This window comes from Pteropus alecto, unplaced genomic scaffold (assembly GCF_000325575.1).
Source record: "Pteropus alecto unplaced genomic scaffold, ASM32557v1 scaffold311, whole genome shotgun sequence".
Taxonomy (NCBI): Eukaryota; Metazoa; Chordata; class Mammalia; order Chiroptera; family Pteropodidae; genus Pteropus; species Pteropus alecto.
The window spans coordinates 744,076-765,237 of record NW_006431916.1 but is presented as its reverse complement, the minus strand read 5'-3'; the positions used below and the strand labels follow the sequence as shown (position 1 = coordinate 765,237).

General features: G+C 36.5%; 1 protein-coding gene across 5 annotated transcripts in view; it reads left to right on the top strand.

The window, feature by feature from the left end:
- Positions 1–21,162, top strand: part of PCYT1A (phosphate cytidylyltransferase 1, choline, alpha) — a 42,821-nt gene that overhangs the window by 4,665 nt on the left and 16,994 nt on the right. For all 5 annotated transcript variants that reach the window (XM_006906145.2, XM_006906146.3, XM_015600225.2 and 2 more), the window contains exon 2: positions 14,140–14,266. In XM_006906145.2, the coding sequence (XP_006906207.1) occupies positions 14,150–14,266 (117 nt within the window). In that variant the 5' untranslated portion in view covers positions 14,140–14,149. The remainder of the gene's footprint in view (positions 1–14,139; positions 14,267–21,162) is intronic.

The following is a 21,162-nucleotide window of genomic DNA, read 5'->3' as shown; positions in this document are numbered from 1 at the left end:
ACAATACCCTCTAGGTCCATTCATGTTGTTGCAGGTGCCAAGATTTCATTCTTTTTTATGGTTGAGTAATATTCCATTGTGTATATGTACCATCTCTTTATCCACTCATCTAATAGACACCCAGGTTGCCTCTATATCTTGACTATTGTAAATAATGCTGCAATGAACATATGGATTCACATATCCCTTCGAAGTAGTGTTTTGGGTTTTTGGTTTGCTATTTATCTTCAGATAAATACCCAGAAGTGGGATTATTGGGTCCTTCTTTGTCTCTTGTTATAGCCTTTGTTTTAAAGTCTATTTTGTCTGGTATAAGTATTGCTACCCCAGCTCTTTGTTTTTGTTTTCATTTTCATTTATTATCTTTTTCCATTTCTTTACTGTTAGTCTGCATCTGTCCATCTGAAGTGAGTCTCCTGTAGGCATCATATGTAAAGGTCTTATTTTCTTATCCATTCAGCTACTCTGTCTTTTGATTGGAGCATTTAATCCATTTACATCTAAAATAATTGCTGGTAGATACGTAGTTATTGCCATTTTATTTATATTTTTAATCGTTTTTTCTTTCTTCTTAAAGAAGTCCCTTGAACTTTTATATAATACTGGTTTGGTGAGGATGAACTCCTTTAGCTTTTTCTTGTATGGAAAGCTCTTGATCTGTCCTTAGATTCTAAATGATAGCTCTACCCAGAGTAACCTTAGTTGTAGGTCCTTGCTTTTCATTACTTTGAATTATTTCATGCCAGTCCCTTCCAGCCTGCAAAGTTTCTGTTGAGAAAGCAGCTGACAGTCTTATGGGAGCTCTCTTGTAGGTAACTAACTGCTTTTCTCTTGCTGCTTTTAAAATTATCTCTTTGTCTTTAATCTTTGGCACTTTAATTATGATGTGACTTGGGGTGAGTTTCTTTGGGTTCATCTTCTTTGGGATTTTCTGTGCTTCCTGGGCTTCTATGTCTATATCCTTTGCCAGAATAGGGAAGATTTTTGTCATTATTTCTTCAAATAGATTTTCAATTCCTTGCTCTCATTCTTATCCTTCTGGTCTCTGTGATGTGAATGCTGATATGCTTGATGTTGTCTCAGAGGCCCCTTAAACTATCCTCATTTTTTGGATTCTTTTTTCTTGCTGCTGTTCTGATTAGGTGTTTTCTATTAACGTATCTTCTAAATTGCTGATTCGAGCCTCTGCTTCATCTAATCTGTTGATTCCTCCTAAGATATTCTTAGTTTCTGACTGGTTCTTTTTTTATGTTTTTTATCTCCATTTTTGTGTTTTCTGTCTCTTTGTTAAATTCTCACTGACTCATCTATTCTTCCCCTAAGTTTGTTGAGCATTCTTATAACAAGTATTTTGAGCTTTTCATCTGGTAAATTGCTGTCTCCATTTTATTTAGTTCTTTTCTGGAGCTTCGTTCTGTTCTTTCACTTGGGACATGTTTCTTTGTCTCCCCATTTTGGCTACCTCCCTGCGTTTGTTTCTATGTGTTAAGTAGGGCTGCTTTGTCTCCTGGTCTTAGTAGAGTAGCCTTATATAGTAGGTGTCCTGTGGGGCCCAGAGTTGCAATCTTCCCTGGTCATCTGAGCCACGTGCTCCAGGTGTGTCCTCCGGGAACCTTGGTTGCTGTTTGCATGTCAATGGGAGAGATTAACCCTTGGGCTGATTGGTTGTGAGGACTGGCTGGTGAAGACAGTGGAGTAACTGTTGTGCAGGGGCTGACCCTATGGAGCAGGATTCACTTTAGCAGGGCTCTGGTGCCTGCCCAGTCTGCCTTTATGTGGTCCTCAGATGTGGCTCCGGGAGATATTCCAGCTCAGTCCAAGATGGCCACAGGGTATGCTGGCTCTGGGGCCTCCTGGGAGGGGCTCCACCACAGGCCAAGTTCAGCCTCAGCCTGTGTACTGCCCAAGGCCACCTGGCAGGAACCACCAAGCAATCTGCAGATGGCCACCACCCATGCTGTGTTTGGACGTGTCTCAAGAAGCCAGGCCAAGAACTGAGGCTGTTTGCTTCTAGTGCCAGACTGGAGGCTACTCAGCAAGAGATATGGGGCATGCTGAGGCCAAATGCTGCTTGTTTGGGTTTTGTGAACCTTTGAGAGATTTCAGAAAAGTCCACAGCATGAGCCAAGACAGGCCATTTGAATGGACAAGCCACTGGCAGTGGCTTGGGTGAGCCTGGAAGTTGGGTGGGGAGGGATCTCGGAATCACCAGGGCAGGGTGACCAGTGTTAGCCAGGTTGATGGAGACTCAGATAGGGCGCCTGCCTGGGTCTGCATAATGGGAACAGGGAGTGATCAACAAAGAAACAGTGGCTTTTGCCAGCACTTCTATCTGGGAGGAAGCTGCCCCTCCAGGCCTTGCCCTGAAGCCAGATAATTCAATTCCTCCCCATATGTCCCTGGCCCATTGAGCCTCTCTGCCCTAGTGCTGGAACCTAGAGAGAGTGAGTCTGTCAGCGAGAAGTCCATGTGCAGGCTGTCCAAGAGGAACTCCTGGAACCTCCATAGCCCTCTGCCCCACTCAGCCACAATCTCTGCTGATTTTCACATCCGGATTTTCTGACGACTCCTCTTCCTGCCACTGGAATCCCGGGCTGGGGAGCTTGGCATGGAGCTGGGACCCCTTGCTCCTCTGAGGGGACCCCCACAGCCCAGATATTCCAGTTTTCAACTGCTACAGATAAATGTCAGACAGCTTGTTCCATGTCTCCACCCCTTTTGCTAGTCTTAAGATGGCCCCTTCTGTATAGCCTTAGTTGTAGGACTTCTGTTCAGATAGACTTCAGGCAGTTTTCAATGACGATTATTCTGCAGTTGTAATTTTGGTGTGGTCATGAAAGGAGGCAAACACAGTGTTTACCTACTCCACTATCTTGACTGGAAATTCTCCATCTGGAATAATATTTTTATATGCAAAATATAAACAACTACATTGAATTATAAAGGAAACATGTTGAAATATAGTTATCGCAGTACTTTTAAATGTGTGATATAGCACTATATGTGCTTTTTATTAATATAGTAATGTTTACTATCAATGGGTTATAATTTTTTTTAATTTTTTTATTTTGATTTTTTAAATTTATTTTTAATTTATCTTTTTGGTGACATTGGTTAACGAAATCCAGTAAGTTTCAGGAGTATAATTTAACAGTAAGGCATGTATATATAGTCTTATAATAATTTTTAAATGATCATGTGTTTAAACAAGATATTTGTAACAAGTATAATATAGTATGAAAACATCTATGCTTTCTGTTGATGACAAAGTATTACTCTACTAAATATACTATTACTGTTGTCACTTATGTTCATTGTTAAAGGAAGTGGTGAATTTACCAGAGGTTAGTAAAAATGAACATATAATATTTTGTCCAAATTTCAGACTCCCTGAATCTATCATAGACCTTGCCTTAGACATGTAAGTTCCACAACCCACTCTAGGAGGAGCACAATCTAAACTCAGGATTTACTCACTGAATCTTCTAGTAGAATAGTGGCAGAGCAAAATCATTTAGCTGTAAGAACTATTACAAGTGTCCATTATGGTTTTTAGGATAATCTCTTTCCTGAAATATCCTACTGTGTGACCAGGCGCAAATATGTTTTATTTGGTTCCAGGGCTAACCTAGGGTCTGACACAGGGTATGTGCCCACTCAGTGTTTGTTGAATAAGGGTTTTTCTGAAGAAATTAGAGGGAAGAGGTCAAGTTCAAAGCTAAGATCTTAAGATCTAAGATGTAGCAATTTACTGGCCTCAAATATTGAAGAGTAACATTGAACTCTTCTTTAAAAGTAATCTGTCAGTGCAAGTAATTTGTGAAATTTACCTTTACATTTAGATTTTCCCAAATCAGGAATTCTTTCGACTTATTCTATATAGTGTGATGACATAAGATTAGTGACATAAACTGAAATAATCCTGTATCAGGAAGTTATGGTACAATTTCTTGAAATAATCCTATTCCTAGCACTGTCTTTCACTTAGAACTGTTTGCACAATCTAGGTAGAATTTGCTACCAAATTATTAATAAACCTGGTCCTGTCTTCATCTAGGATAGAAGATGGCAATCTTTTCCTAAAGGGCCAGGTAATAGATATTAGGCTTTGCAGGTCATATGGTTTCTATTGCAACTACTCAACTCTGCAGTTGTATCCCAAAAGCAGTCATAGACAGTAGTACATCAAGGAATGAGGGTGGCTGTATTCCAATCAAACTTGAATCACAGAAACGGGCAGTGGGCCATTTTTGGCCTGCGAGCTGTAGTTTGCTGACTTCTGATCTAGGATGTCTGATGGTTCTTGAATCCAGTCCCTCTTCCCCATTATGTATTAGACTTAGCCTCTCTCAAGCTTCGGGCTTCAAAGGCTTTACGCAAGGAATGTTGTGATTACACTGTTATCTGTAGAAGGGCCCGAATATACAGCAGATGACATGATTAATGCCAAGAGTGTTGGCTGCACTTTAACGTAGGTGTTCACAGAAATTGGTCTCTTAGAGCACCAATTTATTAAGCTTTATGATGATAGAAGCACGTACAGATCCCGAATATGAAATATGCTTACTCAGCTTTGGAACTGAGCATTGATATGCTAGTAGAAAATTACTGAGCATAGGGTATTACTGAGGAAGATAATAACGTAGGCCCAGAGATAAGGGAAGCAGGAATAGAATGCTAAGGAAAAATTTATGTCTCCTCTTTTTGCAGGTAGTTCCCTGTAGTACTCAGCCAGATTTGTTATTTGTTTATTTATCTATTTATTTATTTAATTTTTTTTTAGGTGAGGCAACCCTTGGTTGACCTCACAGATTGCAAAGACCTGTCGGTTTACAATCTCTTTGTTTGTTTGTTTGTTTGTTTGTTTGTTTTTTACACCTACAGTACCTGGTCTTTCTAGGTGGTCTGCCATCCAAGTACTAACCAGGCCCGATCCTGCTTAGCTTCCGCAATCAGACGGGATTGGTCTTGTTCAGGGTGGCATGGCCATAGTACTCAGCCAAATTTGAATTAGAATTTTGAAACTATTTAGATTGTTGCATAGCTTAAGAAGCAGAGCCCAACTCTTTCATCCTGGGGTGCTTTCTAGATCTTTTGACAAGAAAGTAGAATAGAGAGGATTGGGTGGGAGTCCCTAAAACAGCTCTTGTAAGAGCCTGTAGTATTTAAAACACAAGGATGTATATGCCAGTGCCCAGATTTTGTGTCCTTCAGGACATTCATATTGGAAAAATATTTGACTGTATTTATTCTCAGTATCTTCTCCCTCCTCCTCCCTCATGCACATTTCCACTTATTCTCTGTACTTCCTTAGTAGCAAAATTGTTGCATCCAAGTAGGCATCTGTTAGAACATTGAAAGAACAAAGCAAGCAGTGTGTATTGGAAGGTGAGTCAGCAGAAGTGGAGCCAGATTTTGTGAATCTGAGTAAAAATCACAGGCACAGTACTACATTCTGTATCTTGAAAGTAGTTTGGAGACATTAATACACTTAATAGGCAGGGTGGTTGTTGATGCTGTGGGCAGTTATGTCCATATTTAGAATCTGTGCTCGAATGGGAAGTTTAAGTGACTAAGATGAAGTGACTGACTAAGGACTGAGTAGGTAGCAGTATTGGAAAGATCAGGCCTTACAGATGCTGCATTCTGACTGTCAGCTCCCATTGTCTCTTTTGCTATATCTAATTTTGACAAAAAAAATTTTGGAAGATAAACCACTAAGGAAACAGGAAGTTTTGGCCTGCCTAATGAACTCATGAAGGAGGCTCTGTATTCTATTTCTCAACTATTTTCATTCTGGCTCATCTCAGTTTAATTAATGTGGGCATTATGGCTGGAAGCTGGGATCCATCTACAAAATATTAGGCAATTCCCCACTCTTCATCCCCATTTTGATTTTCTACTGTATTGACTTTGAAGAGGTGCCATCTTTTGCCAACCCCATCACCTGCTGGACAAACTAATTTTAAGCCAGCCTGTGTGTGTGTATTTTTTCTTTCCTCTTAAATGTAGACATTTAAAGCCACCTCCATTTTCAGGGCCATTACTGCACCTTTACTTGAATGGTGTTGATTGATTACAAAGGTGCAGTTATCATAAATGGAGAGTTTGGGAAGTATTGATCCTCATACAGTTATCATAAATGGAGAGTTTGGGAAGTATTGATCCAATGAGGATCAATACTTGGAGGTGTTCAGTGGTTATTGGGCAATTGTTAATGTTGTAAAGGTGGTGTGGTTTTAGGTACAGCTAAATTTCAGAAAAAAAGCCAACATGTATTTACTATCCTCAGTATGCCCTCATCCTCCCACACACCTTTTCTCAGCAGCAAAGTTGAGATGTTCCAGCATAGGAAAACTGGGGATAATTTTGACATTATTTTAGGTGTTAATTATTAAATTATTACATTTGCTTTGTGGTACATAAGTAAGATGTGAGGGAACATGGGGATGGTCTAAGAGAGCCAGTGAAAAATGAAACAATTCGAGAGACCTATAAAGTCAAAGTTTTAAAATTAGTAGTAGTTCTAGAGCAGCTGTCCCCAACCTTTTTGGCATTAGGAACTGGTGCTCCTATGAGAAGCTAATGCCTGATGATCTGAGGTTGAGCTGAGGAGGTGATACTAGTGCTGGGGAGCGGCTGCAAAGGGGAGCAGCTACAAATACAGATGAAGCTTTGCTCGCTTGCTGCCGCTCATCTCCTGCTGTGTGGCCTGGTTCCTAACAGGCTACTGACTGGTACCAGTCTGCACCCCAGGGATTGGGGACCCTTGTTCTAGAGAAAATGTGTGAGGTTAATCTCTATAATTTCTAAATTCTTTTAGGGTTATTTTTATGGAATGTCTGTGACCTTGGTGTTTTCCATCTCCTAAGAAAGTGGATAAGATATAATGTTTTATGTTAAAAACCAAAAAGTATTAGGTGTGTTCTAAATTCAAAAGATCTTAAGACTTCAATTTAAAACTTATGTGTAATGTTCACTTTAAAGTATAATATGACATATAAGGCACCAAAGTCATCTTTAGAAAGTAGAACTGTATGTAAACAGATAAGGAATAGTGTATGCAGATAAGGAAAAATACTTTGGACAGGATGGGAGTTTTTGTTGTGCCAATTTTGAGACACATAAATTGACAAGTACTTGACCCCTTTCCATCAAATCAAAAAATGTAATAATAATGTAGTGCTTTTCAAAAATTCAAAGCTGTTTTCTATACTTACTACATTTATTCAGATAATTATTGAGCTCCTACTGTGTGCTAGGGATCCTTGCTAAGTATTGGGTGCGTCAGTTATGATTTTTGTGGTTCCAAGTGGTAAGGAACCACAGCTTAACTGACTTAAGCAAAAAGGGGAATGTAATGGTTGACACAGTTGGTTCAGGATCTGAAGTCTGTTATCAGCTTTGCTTTCTCTCTGTTGATTATTTCAAAAAAAGCTCTCTTCCTGGTTATAGGTTGCCACAACGTTGTCATGGGATTGTTCCTAGAGCCATGTCTCCACGTTCAAATGCACAAAGAAAGAATTGATATTCTTTGTCCAAGAATTCTCATCTTGTCAGTCCTGAATTCATTCTGATTGGACTAACTCAAATCACCGGTCACTGCCCCACCCTCTACCCTCATCCCCCAGTCTGAGGCCAGGGGACGGTGATGTGCTGATTGGTTTAGGTTTGGCACATGCCGTCTGATGGTAGGGCTGAGGGTGAATCTCACATAGACCAAATGAGAGGGAGTCTCCAAATGAAAATAGGCTCCTTTCAGAACAAGAAGATTGAACAGCGGGAAGACAAACAACAAATATCTACTAAATCAGCGAGTTGATAGTCTAATTTCTCATTTGAACTTTACCATGGCTTAGAAATTAAGTACATTTTATTAAAACCTTCCTTGATCAAGAGACAAGAGTCAAGGGACTTACCTTAACCTAGAGTTAAGGTATTGGAGCTAGAATTAACCCTCAGTTTATATTATATGATTCCTGGTCTAGTGACCTCTTTCTACTCTTTTACTCTGGCCCAAACCAAAACAAGCTCCTAGAATTCCTGAGTAAGTCTACCAGTGATATGCCCAGTGGGAAGGGAGCTCACTCTTTACGAAAGATGAAATTAAATAGTACCAGAGTTCAGTAAGTGACTTCGATTAAATTTGTGTGTGATCATTTTATTACTAGGCGACATAATGTTGCTAAGCACACAGACCCCAGAGCCAGAATGCCTAGGTTCGAATCCTGCTTTTACCCTGTCCTAGGTGTGTAACTTCAGGCAAGTTTTTAACATACTTGTTCCTCAATTTCCTCATTGGCAAAATAGGGATAATAGTATTACCTATCTCACGGGATTGTGTGAGGATAAAGTTATTTAATAAATGCAAAAGGTTTATAACTTCCTGGCACATAGGAAGTATTCTGTAAGTATAGCTATAATTATTATCATAATCATCTTTGGAACTGTGATAGAGAAATGTGGGTAGTATGATGATGGTACAGTAAAACAAGTTTACATAGGATTGAATACCCTAAATCTTTAAGAAATCTTAAAATCTCTATTCCATTTTCTAAAGATAAATTTTACTGTTTTACAGTTTACTAACTTATCGCTTCTCAGCCTTATGGCTAAGATCTAGTGTTCATTGTACTAACCTAGAGTGTATTAAGAGTAGATCTCAATGAGGAGAGAGGGTTCTAGTGAAATGTCACATTCGTGTATGGTGACATGTATCTCTCCTGATCAATATTTTCAGCAGTGACTTGGATAGAGGCGTAAAAACCATGCCTTTAAAGTTTATGTTATATACAATTGTGATAAAAGCTAATATGATAGATGGTGGTCAAAATTTGAAAAATTTTTAAACAGATTGGAACAAAAAGATCAACTAAGATGAATTTTAACAGGATTATGACCAACAGAACAAATAAATATATTTCTATACAACCTCTGCTTGAATATTCTGGTTTGTCAAAATGAAATGTCTCCTGAGATTACCCAGTCTCTTTTCAGATAACTCTTTCTTGGAAAGATTTTTTATTATATTTAGTTAAAATCTGTGTCTCTGCTGTTTCCAACCAGCTATCCATGTTCTATTGTTTGGACCGTCACAGAATAAGTGTCTACTCTATCCAACATGACAGGCATTCAGATATTTAGAAATAATTAACAGGTACCTTCTTTTATTATATCATATACTATTGTAGTTAAGGTATGTAGTCTATAGCCAGGCTGACAGAATTTCTTTTTTTAATTTGATTTCTAGCTTCACCACTTACTAGCTGTGGTGTGACTTTATCTTCTGTGCCTCAGTTTCCACATCTGTAAAACAGTGATAAAAATAAAATACTTTTGTCAAAGCGTTGTGAATATTGAAAGTTTTAATATTTTTAAAGTGTTCAAGCATACTGGTGTTATGTAAGTGCTCACTGTTACCAGTAGTAGTAGTAATATTTCTTTCTTTGTTGTAGTTTAACATCAGACTCTTGAAGAGTTCTTGCTACAACAGTGATTCTTAAATGGATTCTGAATAGGAATAGGGAGATGTAGCATACTTCATATTTTATAATACTGTTACATTAAGAGTATACTTTTTATAACAGTATTCATGGGGGAAAAACAACAAAATCTTTTTGGATATAGGGGATACACAGAAGACAGGCTTTAAGGCAGACGATTACAGCTACTACTACTAAATAATAATAGTAGCTAATATTTATAAGCGCTTACTGTATGTCAAGCACTAAGCTAAGGCTTTTACATGGATTGTTCCATTTAAACTTCATTTGTTAGATGTTGCAACTAAGGGTTAGAGAGATTAAGGAATTTGTCCAAGTTAGTAAGTGGTAGAAATGGGATTCATACTTGGGTAATCTGATTTTAGGGCCTGACCTCTATGCTGACAGAGTGATGTAAAAGATTTTTACATTTCTCAAAATAGAGCATAGATAAAAAATATTGAGTAATACTGCCATAAACATTTAATTAGAGGTGTTTATATGAGGCTGATGGAGAGATTTTTGTTGAAGAATGTATATACTCAACTGAAATACAGGTAAAATATATTAGTATTACTATTATTTACCAAAGGCCTTTATAATGTGTTAGTAATATGATTGTCTTGATTCTTCCTATGTTTGTGAGTTTTCCTTTAGCTTTAAATAGCTAGTCAGACAACTCCTTCCTCTTGCCTTGAATTCTCCTTGTGATATTTTATATTTTTTTGTATGATTTTTTAATCTGATGGAATAGATCCAATGTCACAAGATCTAGCGACTCCAGATATTAATTTGGCTTTAGAATATCTTTAAAACCACACTGGCAATATTTTAAGTCTTTGAAGGAGAGCCTTTGCTTTTTTCTATTATAATGATATCCACCATCTGTTTGGCTGGTTAAGTTGAATCATATGATGAGATGGTTCAGTACTTCAGAAAGTTAAAAAGTAAAGCAAATTTTATGTTGTGTGTATTTTACCACTATATACAAAAATAAAAAAGCAAAGCAAATTTGGAGTGGGGCGGGACAGATGAATTACAAAGTGGCATGAGAAAACTTGAGAGTGATAGATACGTTCATTATCTTAATTTTGATGATCTCACAGGAATATATAGCTATGTTAACACTCATTAAATTATATAGTTTAAGTATGTATAGTTTATTGTTTGTCAATTATATTTTAGTAATCTATAAAAATATAGCATACAATTATCCCCTCCCCCCACACACAGCAATGACTTCTGAGAAGTTCCTGTAAACATGTCTTTGGACGTGTTAAGTATTTTTCTATTAAAGATTAAGGAATTTTAACTTGCAGTTATGGGAAATAACTGGTAAAAATGTGACATGGCACTTATCCCCTTGATTTATGACACTTAAAACTGCTTTGTATCATGAATGAAAAGTACGGGTGCCTTTAAAATACCACTTATTTGTAATGTCAGAAGAGGGAGGAGTAGAGATTAAAAAATTCTTTATTGCTTAAATTGAATGCTTGTTAGGAAATCCTAGCAAAACTATCCAGTAGAAAAGATCTGCAAATCTGTATAGCTGACAAATCAGGCAGCCTCTGAATCAGGCCAGCGGCCACGTCAGTTCTATTTGATTGGTCCTGGGACCTTGTTTACCTTTAGATAACTGATCTTTATTCCACTGTTGAGTTAGGCTGGTCTGACTTAAGTGTGCAAAAGCATAAGGGACCCATGCTGTAGATAGAATGTTTTCAATAGAAGAAAGCAACATGATGAGACAGCTGATGATGAGCTTCTTTTTAAAAGTTTGGGGTTTCTGGGAGACAGCAGAATATAGTGGTAAGGACTTTGGAATTAGACAAATCTGAATTTAAATCCTGGCTCTCCCACTTACTAGCTATGTGATCTTTTAGGTTGCTTAACTTCCCTAATCCTTGGTTTTCTCATTTGTAAATTGGGGATAAGGATACCTGCTTCTCAGATTACATAGGTTCAATGAAAATGATGTATATAATTTGTCTAGCACATTAAGTGTTCAAAAAACATAGCCATTGTTATGACTGTTGCTGTTTGTTATCTTCCATGAAAGACATTTAGATTACTAAACATACTTCTTGGAATATGTATCATGTATACTGATTCAAAGAGGAAGGCAAGGGAATCAGAGACCCCAAAAGACAATCTTATATGAGGGCCTACCTGTGTAGAAATTGTTACAAAGCATTTTAAAAATTAAACTTTTATTTTGATCAAAAAAGGTAAAGCCTATATAAAAGTTATAAGAATGTTAAAATGAATTCCTTTATGTCCCACCTAGAATCACACATTGATAATATTTTCCATATTTGCTTTACCTTTTTTTATGTAACATGTGCCTTTTTTTTTTTTTGCACTGAGAGTAAGTTGCAGAGATCATGACCCTTTATCCCTAGATTTTTCAGCATTTATCTCCTAAGAACAAGGACAGTCTTTTACATAACACAGTGTAACTATCAAATTTGGGAATTTTAACATTGATAGGTATTATTATCTAGTACACCATCCATATTCAACTTTTACTGATTGTCCTCATAACTATTTTTATAACGATTTCTCCCTCAATCTAGAATTTTGTATTACATTCAGTTGTCATTCCTTTGGTTTCTTTTAATGTGCAATAGTCCTTCAGCCTTTTATTATTCTTCATGAATGACATTTTTTGAAGAATACAAGCTTATTGTTTTGTAGAGTGCTCTTTAATTAAGGTTCGTTTGCTTGTGCTTGTTCCTCATAAATCCATGTAGGTTATGCATTTTGGGGCAGGTAATGTGTCCTTAGTTCTTCATTTCAGAAGTTATTATTGGTGATGTTAATCCATTTTGATCACTTGGATAAGAGATTTTTTTCACTTATAAAGGTAACTCTTTTCCCTTTGTAATAAATAAGCAATTTGAAATTGTGTAAATATCCTGTTCCTCAACAAATTTTCCCCCAAGTGTCATAGAATCCTAAGGAGCATTTGCATATCCCAAACATGTGGTTTCCTCACCTGATTGAAGCCTTCTTGAGAAAATAGTTTTTACTTTAAAAATTATTTATAGTACTTTGCACATAGCAAGTACTTAAGATTATTGACTACTTGAACTTGAGCTGCCTGTCACTAGATTGCTAATTACATTTTTGGAATGGATTTTGTCTACCTACCCAGAGAAGAATTTAACAGGTACTTACAGAGAAGTCCTGTCCTATGCAAATTAGAAATGGTCACTAATTGGACATTAGGCATTCTTAGCAGGCTTCTCATACCAGTGTGATGGGAGTGGTAATACTGACCTGGATCTTTTGAAAGAATAGATAATGAAGAAAAGCTCTTATCATCACTGGAAAAACTCGTTAAATGTATAGTACCCTACTTCCATTTTAATTTGCATTTGTGATGAAAGGAAGTTTCTGGGCGGTGTTCATCTTTCACTTTAGACTCACATTTTTTCATGTCAGCCTGATATCTAGCCACGACTCATGGAGTGTCACCTTCAGTCTCTAAGGATTAGATCAGGTTTCTTCCCTTGGAATTTAGCTGGAGGAAAGAAAATAAGTTACAATTGCTGTTGCTTAGATGACATCTTATTCAGGACTGCTTATTAGAGGAAATGAGGAAGAGTAGAATGTCCTCATTCTGTCTGGCTTTTGTTTTGTTTTCTATCTTTGCTCTGAGGATCTTTCTTCCATATCTTCCATACTATACCATATCTTGGCCAGAGATGGCATTTGATCATTAAAGTTCCTCTAGCCCCAGTTTTTTGGCTGATGCATGAAATTTCATCAATATCAAGAAATTAATTTATGCAAATACGTTACTCAAGAAAAATGTAGATATCCTTGCAGGAGTTTGGAGAGGTAGCAAAAGCCAATATCTAAACACGAAACATCAAATATTTAGAACTTTTATGTGATAACTAGTTGCTAGACGCTCTCTGCTAAATGAGACAGGAGTAAATATTTTTTTCTCGGGGGAAGGAGAAGCCCGAGTGGGGTTTTAATGTTGGGGAATCTGAACAAGCTTAAGGTGCTAAGACTCTGAAAAAGGAAGGGGAAATGAATATTGAAGAAGGAAAAGGAAGGACATTTAAAAGATGCTGTATACTTACACCACAATTTTCAGAGATTCGGACTCTCAAATCCACAGAACATTAAGAGTTAAGAAATGTATGCTTTGTTAAACCAGGAACTGGTGATGGCCATTCCTTTAAAAAAGGCTTTTTTCTCCATCTGTACCAAAGACATAACCCTTTACATTTCCTTCATTGGTCATACCTCCAGGTGTCCCAGGGATGATATAAGGGGTAATGGTGAAGTCTGTATAACTAATTTTCTTAGCCATGTTATTCCAATCTTCTGTATGCAGTCAGGATATGAAATTAGTAGGTAATATTCAGGCTTCATTGGTTAAGGGCAATAATTTTCAACGTCAGGTGATTAATTGTGGCCATTGTTCCACAGAGAGGCACTTCAGTGTTTCTACTAGAGCCTTTTTGTTGTGAAGCTTTGTTTTTGCCTGATGCAATTGGCTCATCTTTGTGAAGTGTGTGCTATGGAATTGAACTTTTGCTGAGTATATCTGTGTTAATAACATCTTGGAAATACTGGTGACAGACTTTTTCCCACCCCAGTAAGAAAAAAATTCTTTTTCACTTTCTATGACCAGTTAAAATAATATGGATGCACAGAATTCAGCCAAAGTCAACACAAGGAAGAGGAGGAAAGAGGCACCTGGACCCAATGGAGCAACAGAGGAAGATGGAATTTCTTCAAAAATTCCACGCTGTGCAGTTGTAAGTAAGAGATTTCTATGTTGCACACTTTACCTGGCAAGGGGAGGTAGAAAACTGATATAGCATTGATGATATCAGTATTAAGTCTTCTTAAATAATAGAGTGAATGAATAATAAGTAAGTATTTTTACAGTTGTTAGAAATCTTATGCTTTCTCACTAGATTATAACTCACAGCTCAGTTGTAAGAGCTTTACATTGGAATTGAAAAAATAATGTTAGGAAAGTTTGGAGGTTGTATATTAGGCTAAAGATCAATATCAAATGATTGAAATAGAGAAATTGGGGTTCCAGGCAGTGATCTGATCTTGTTATCATCTCATGGTTTTCTGTGTCTTACTATCTTTTCTCCCATATCATTCATCCACTCTATTACTGGTTATATTTTAGATGAGAACCTTATTCTAATACTGCCTACCTTATCTTCCTTTATCTCTGGGATGTTATCTTTGTATTTCTAACTATTGCCAAAGCCTTCGATGAAGGACCCCATTCCAAACTGCTCATCCTGTGTCAGGTTGGTACCTTTCCTAAAGCTTCCCCTAAAAAACATGTCAAAGAACACACAATTGAAGTTAATATTGTTATGAAATCCATATTTTGAAATCCTAGTGACAGAATTGCATGTTTCTGTATTTTCTTTACCTATACTAACCATTAGCCACTGATTAAACTGCAGTTTCCATTGGTTAGTTCTGGAGCTTCATAGCCCACAGGGAAAAACATTTCTACTCTGACACAGTTAACAGTTGTTCCAAACCAATCCTCTATCTTGAGCAACAAAAGCAACTGGACTCCACAAATAGAGCGCATATGTTTCAGGCCTGATTTTGATGATATAGGTGGGGGCAAGTGTGTTAGTTTCCTACTGCTACTGTACCAAATTACCACAAATTTAGCGGCCTAAAACAATACAGATAGGTTGTTTTATAGTTCTGGAGGTCAGAAGACTGAAATAAGTCTCAGAGACCTAAAATCAAAATGTTTGAAAGGCTGGAGGTTCTAGGGGCGAATCTGTTCCTTTGCCTTTTTCAGCTTCTAGAGGTTGCCTACATCTCTTTGCTCATGGTACCAGCCAATTGTCATATTACCCTGACTGCTACTTTTGTCATCACATCTTCTGATTCTGATTCTCCTGCCTCCCTCATTCACTTATAAAGACCCTTGTGATTACATTGGACGTACCTGGATAACCCAGGATTATCTACCTGTCTCAAAATCCTTTAACTTATCCACATCTGCAAAATCCCTTTTGCTATGTAAGGTAGTATAGTCATAGGTTCTAGAGAATAAGATGTAGACATTTATTTGCATATCACAGCAAGTAAACTCAGAAAATGACTTAGCAGTCAACGAAACAGGGCATTATTAATTTCTGAATATTTCTTACAGAGTTAGGTTAAGGAGATGGTGGTAGGCACCAATTCAACAATCTCACTTGGAGTAGAGACAAGTTATGAGACTCTTAGCCAATCACCATAGCCAGTAATAGAGCAAAGAAGGCCAGTCTTAGTGGAATGGGCTCTGAGAAGATTTAAATTTCTTGGTCCTTAGAATCCAAGTAATCTCAGTGCTTTAAATTACTTTGCTTCATATAGTCATGTCACAGATCAGTTGAGTGACTTGCTACCTATTTCACATTCCTCTCTGGTACACGCTGGCTCTTTAGCATGTGCTAATGGTTAAAGGTTCACTCACCCAACTTGCTAAACCGATCTTACTGAGGAATAGCTGTTAAGTAAACTTGCATTTCATCTTCACTGTATACCTGTACTTTCTCTGAATCCTTTTCAGCTCTGTAGCAAAAGCGATCAACATTTTAAAAAAATAATAGCTTTATTGAGATCATTTAATCTACCCATTTAAACTGTACAATTCAGTGGTTTTTAGTATATTTACAGAGTTGTACAACCATCACCATAACCAATTTTAGAATATTTTTATCACTCCAAAAGAAGCTATGTACCCATTAGCAATCACTCCCTATTTTCTCCCAACCTTCTCAGCAGCCTCTGGAAACCACTAATCTACTTTTGATCACTATAGATTTGCCTGTTCTAGATGTTATATACAAATGGCATCATACAATATGTGTTTTTTTTTTGTGGCTAGCTTCTTTCACTGAGCATGTTTTCAAGATTCATTAATGTCATAGCATGCATCAGTACTTATTTCTCTTTATTGACAAATAGCATTCCATCATATACCACATACTATACTTTATCCTTTCATTAGCTGACATTTGTGTTGAGCAAACAGGATTTTATGACACACTTATAACATGCTAGCATGGCAGTAGGTACTAGAAGTGTAAAGATAAGAAAGACCTTCCTTTTGAGAGATGTGAGTGTGATGTAGAGCTCCATAATAAATCAGAGCTCATTATCTTCAGAAAAGTACTTTGCTCACAAGTGGAGAGGATCACCAAATATCAGTAGCTGCATTGATGGATCAGGATGAAATGGATAGAAGAGAGAGAGAATAGAGTTGGGGAAAAATTAAGGGAAAATTTTATGGCTAGTTTGTCTATAAGTATAAAGAACTTACTGATACAGATGTTTCTAAAGGTATAATCAAAAGGATTGCAAAAATATTTACAAAGAATAAAACATTTATCCTATCCTAAAATTATCATATGTATGAATAAGTCGGAAAGTACCTAAACTGGGGAAAATTGGCCACAGTTCTGCTTATGGAGATAGATCTCTTAATCTCATTCCAATAAACATATATTGAGAACCTCTATGTGCCAATTGCTAGAATTGGAGATTCAAAGATGAAAAGATGACTTTGCTCTTAAGAAGCTTGCAGACGAATAGGGCAAAGAGACATAATTAAGATACAGTATGAAAAGGGCCAAATAGAAGGTTAGAGGAACAGTGGCTATCTAGAGGATCAACAGATTAACTTTATCAGAATGCAGAGGATGACTCCTAGGTTCCAGGCTTAGGTAGATTGTGTACATGGGATGCTTCTCAGATAAGGAGGAAGAACTGGTTTAGGAGGAAGACAATAAGTTTAGTTTAGTACAAGTTCAAATTAGAAGGTCTGTGAGACATTCAAATAGTTAGATGAGCTCATTTACATTCATTTATAGTGAGTGAAGTGGCAACTGGAGTCAGGGAGAAGTACTGCTTCTCTCTTCCTCCATCCCTCCCCAGGGGTAGAGTTTGCTCTGTTCATTATTCCTTTTTTCTCATACCACATAGTATTCCTCTTGACTATATAGCCTTTCCCTTGGCATTATTGTAATAATTTATATCTCAGGAGAAGCTGTTACCATTTGTGCAGAATGTTTGGGTAAAAGAGAAACTCTCTCTGTGGCATTCCGAAACGTTATGCTGAAAAATGTTTAAGAATCTTTAGAATTAGAAAGAGGACTGGAAAGCTAATATCAAGTTCTACTTTTATATTATTTATCTCCATTTCTCTGTTAATAAAGATACCAGAATCTCTTCTCTTTCATTGGAATTTTGAAGAAGAGTGAGTTAATGTATATAATCAAAATCAGGAAAAAATTTTATGGAAGCAATATTGCATTCAGAGGATCACTTATAATTTGGAGGATGATGATCATTACTAGTTATAATTTTTAGTTGTATTAGTTATAATTTGCATAGATTTAGAAACTAGCATTTAGAAGCTAACTTCTTAGATTAATGCAATTAATTAATTTTGTTGGCATAATGAAACCTGTGTTCATAGAATGGAAGAAAAAATGAGCTAATGTTGATGAGGAACTAAATTTGTTGAGCGCCTACTATATGTGAAATATTGTGGGGCAGGTAATATCTTCCATTTTATAGAAGATGAAATGAAACTTAGAAGCTTGCTGTGATTTCGCAACTTTTAAGTGATGAAGCTGAGATTTAGATCTGAGTCCTAAACCCTTTCATTTATGCTTCACTACCAGATAGTAAAAAGACTTGAAAGCAGTATTATTCTGCAGGATTCCCTTGAGGTTAAAATGAAGGAGGTATGTTTTATAACAAAAGTAGAAATACTTAGTCCTACTTTTATAAACCTGTTTCTAGTGACACTGTTCTCTAATCGAGAAGAGAATAACAGTGTTTTAAAAAATACTTCACCTTCTAACTGGAGGCAACCCTAGAGAGATAAAGATTTTGCTGATCTCCTGTAGCTAAAGAACCCTAGATTTCATTCTCTATTCTTAGGAGGAATTGATTCAGCACAAACCCTTGCCAGGAGAGACAGCTGCATTTGCCCTCTACCTTGGAACATACAGGGTATACTACAAAGAAGATTGAAGAAACAGAGTTATGAAAGATAGGATACTTTTAATATACCTTTTTTAATTGAGATAAAATTCACCTAACATAAAATTTACCATTTTAATATTTTAAACTGTACAATTCATTGGTTTTTAGTATATTAACAATGTTGTACAACCTTCACCACTATCTAATTCCAGAAAAAGAAACCCCACAAAAAGAAACCCTGTACCCATTAGCAGTCACTCCCCATTCCCCTCCCTGTCTACCACCTGGCAACCACTAATCTACTTTTCATCCCTAAGGATTTGCTTATTTTGGATATTTCATATAAATGGAATCTATAATATGTGGTCTTTGTGTCTGGCGTCTTTCATTTAGCATAATGTTTTCAAGGCCCATCTAGGTGGTAGCGAGTATCAATACGTCATTCCTTTTTATAGGTGAATAGTATTTCATATGGACATACCATTTTGTTTATCCATTTAGCAGCTGATGGATATTTGGATTGCTTCCATTTTTGGCTATTGTGGCTATTATGAACATTGTTCATGTACAGGTTATTTTTTAAATGTATGTTTTCATTATCTTGGTTAATAAATACCTAGGAGTATAATTTCTGGTTCATATGGTATTCTGTGTTTAATATTTTGAAGAACTGTTTTCCAAAGCTCTATACCAGTTTATGCTCACAGAAGCAGTGTGTGAAGATTCCTGTTTCTCCTCACTATCATTGTTATTGCCTGTCTTTTTTTGCTTTTAGCTATCTTAATGGGTATGAAGTAGTATCTCATTGTGGTTTTGATTTTCATTTCCATAATGACTAATATTGTGGAGCATCTTTTAATGTGCTTTTTGGCCATTAGCATATCTTCTTTAGAGAAATGTCTAGATCCCTTTGTCTAATTCTTTACTTCTTCTGCCTCCCTTCCATTCTCCAGGGTATAACCCTAAGTCTTTCACAGTTCCTATTAAATTATTTATTTCTCTTTCTGGACCTATTAACTTGGTTTCTAAAGAGTAAAGTTTCTAGCTTGATCAGTAGTTCCATTAATTACTTGCTCATGCTCTACTACATTTCCCGCAACATCTATTCCGAATATTTTCTTCTTTCCTTAAACTTTCAGTCTCATTCCAGCCTCCCTGTTCTTCACAGGTAACTTCACTTCCTTTTTTACTATATGAGAAAATCGAGGGCATCAGATATGAGTTTGTACATCTTTCCTTCTTTACAACACTATCCTTTCCTTTCTTTTGCTTTTTGAAAAATGTGATATTTTCTATTTCTAGAGCTAACACCTCCCCCTTGCTATCCTTTGAGGACATTCCTTGCCATTCCTCTAGACGCTTCCTTCCTTAATTACCTGTTTTTTCTTTTCTGGTATCTTCAATCTCTTTGGCTCTTTTTCCTCTGTCTTGGAGTGTACACATCTTAATTTTTTTAAAAAATGCTTTCACTTGATCCTTCTGTCCCCTTTAGGTAACTTTTTCTCATTATCTTTATGGTCACACATCTCTAATGAGAGGTTATCACTAATTTATTTCTTTGTCCTCCAGTTTTCTTAAAGGCTCTAGTGTTCTGATTCTAAAAGGTCTCTAATAGTCATTTGAATCTCTAAATTTAAAGACGTTTCTCACTTCTTACATTCTTTGATCTCAGCTCCTTCTTTTAAAACTTCTCTAGTTCTGGTAATGGTACCACAATTTTGTTTTCTTCACTTCAAAATCTTACTTATTATAAACTCCCCTCTTTCTCAAGTGACGATATTTTTTTCTTTTTACCACGTTCCACCTACACAAAATCTTTTATCTATTACCCTTTCAACTCCCACTGCAACATTAATGGAAAAATCCGTAAGTCCATGTGCTTCTTCCTATAATAATATCTGAACTGATCATTTCTAAGTATGCAAAATAACCAGTAGTTTCATGGTAAACTGGCTCACTTGGCAGTGGGGAACTTTTGATATGTAGCATTTTTTGAATTCTGTGACTGATTTCAAGCTACCAATGATTTAATAACTGGCCCACAAAATTCCTGAATACTTAACCAACTTCAGCACACCATTGATAATAACTTTCAGAGACACTATAAGGCTGGTCTTTTATTTACATGTACTATTGTTAATAAGCATAGTTTTTTCCTATTTGTTTCATATATATTTTTAGTATTTTGCATATATAAAACAATATATACAACTTTATTGAGATATAATTCATATACCATTATAATTCATGTACCCATTTAAAATGTGAAATTCAATGGCTTTTAGAATATTCAGAGATGTGCAACCATCATCATAACCCATTTTAAAACATTTTTTACCCCAGAGAGAAACCTTGTACCTATTAGCAATCACTCCCTGTTTCTCTCCAACCCTCCCAACCCAACGTAAACACTAGTCTACTTTCTGTCTATAAGTTTTCTTATTCTGTGCATTACATATAAATAAAATCATATAATAAGTGGTCTTTTGTGGCTGGCTTCTTTCATTTAGCATAATGTTTTCAAGGTTCATCCATGTTGTAGCATGTATCAGTACTGCCTTCCTTTTTATGGCCAAATGCCATTTATTTCTTGAGGTATAACTTACATACAGTAGGATGCGTAAACCTTAAGTGTACAGCTCAGTAAATGTTTATATATGTATACATCCGTGTAATC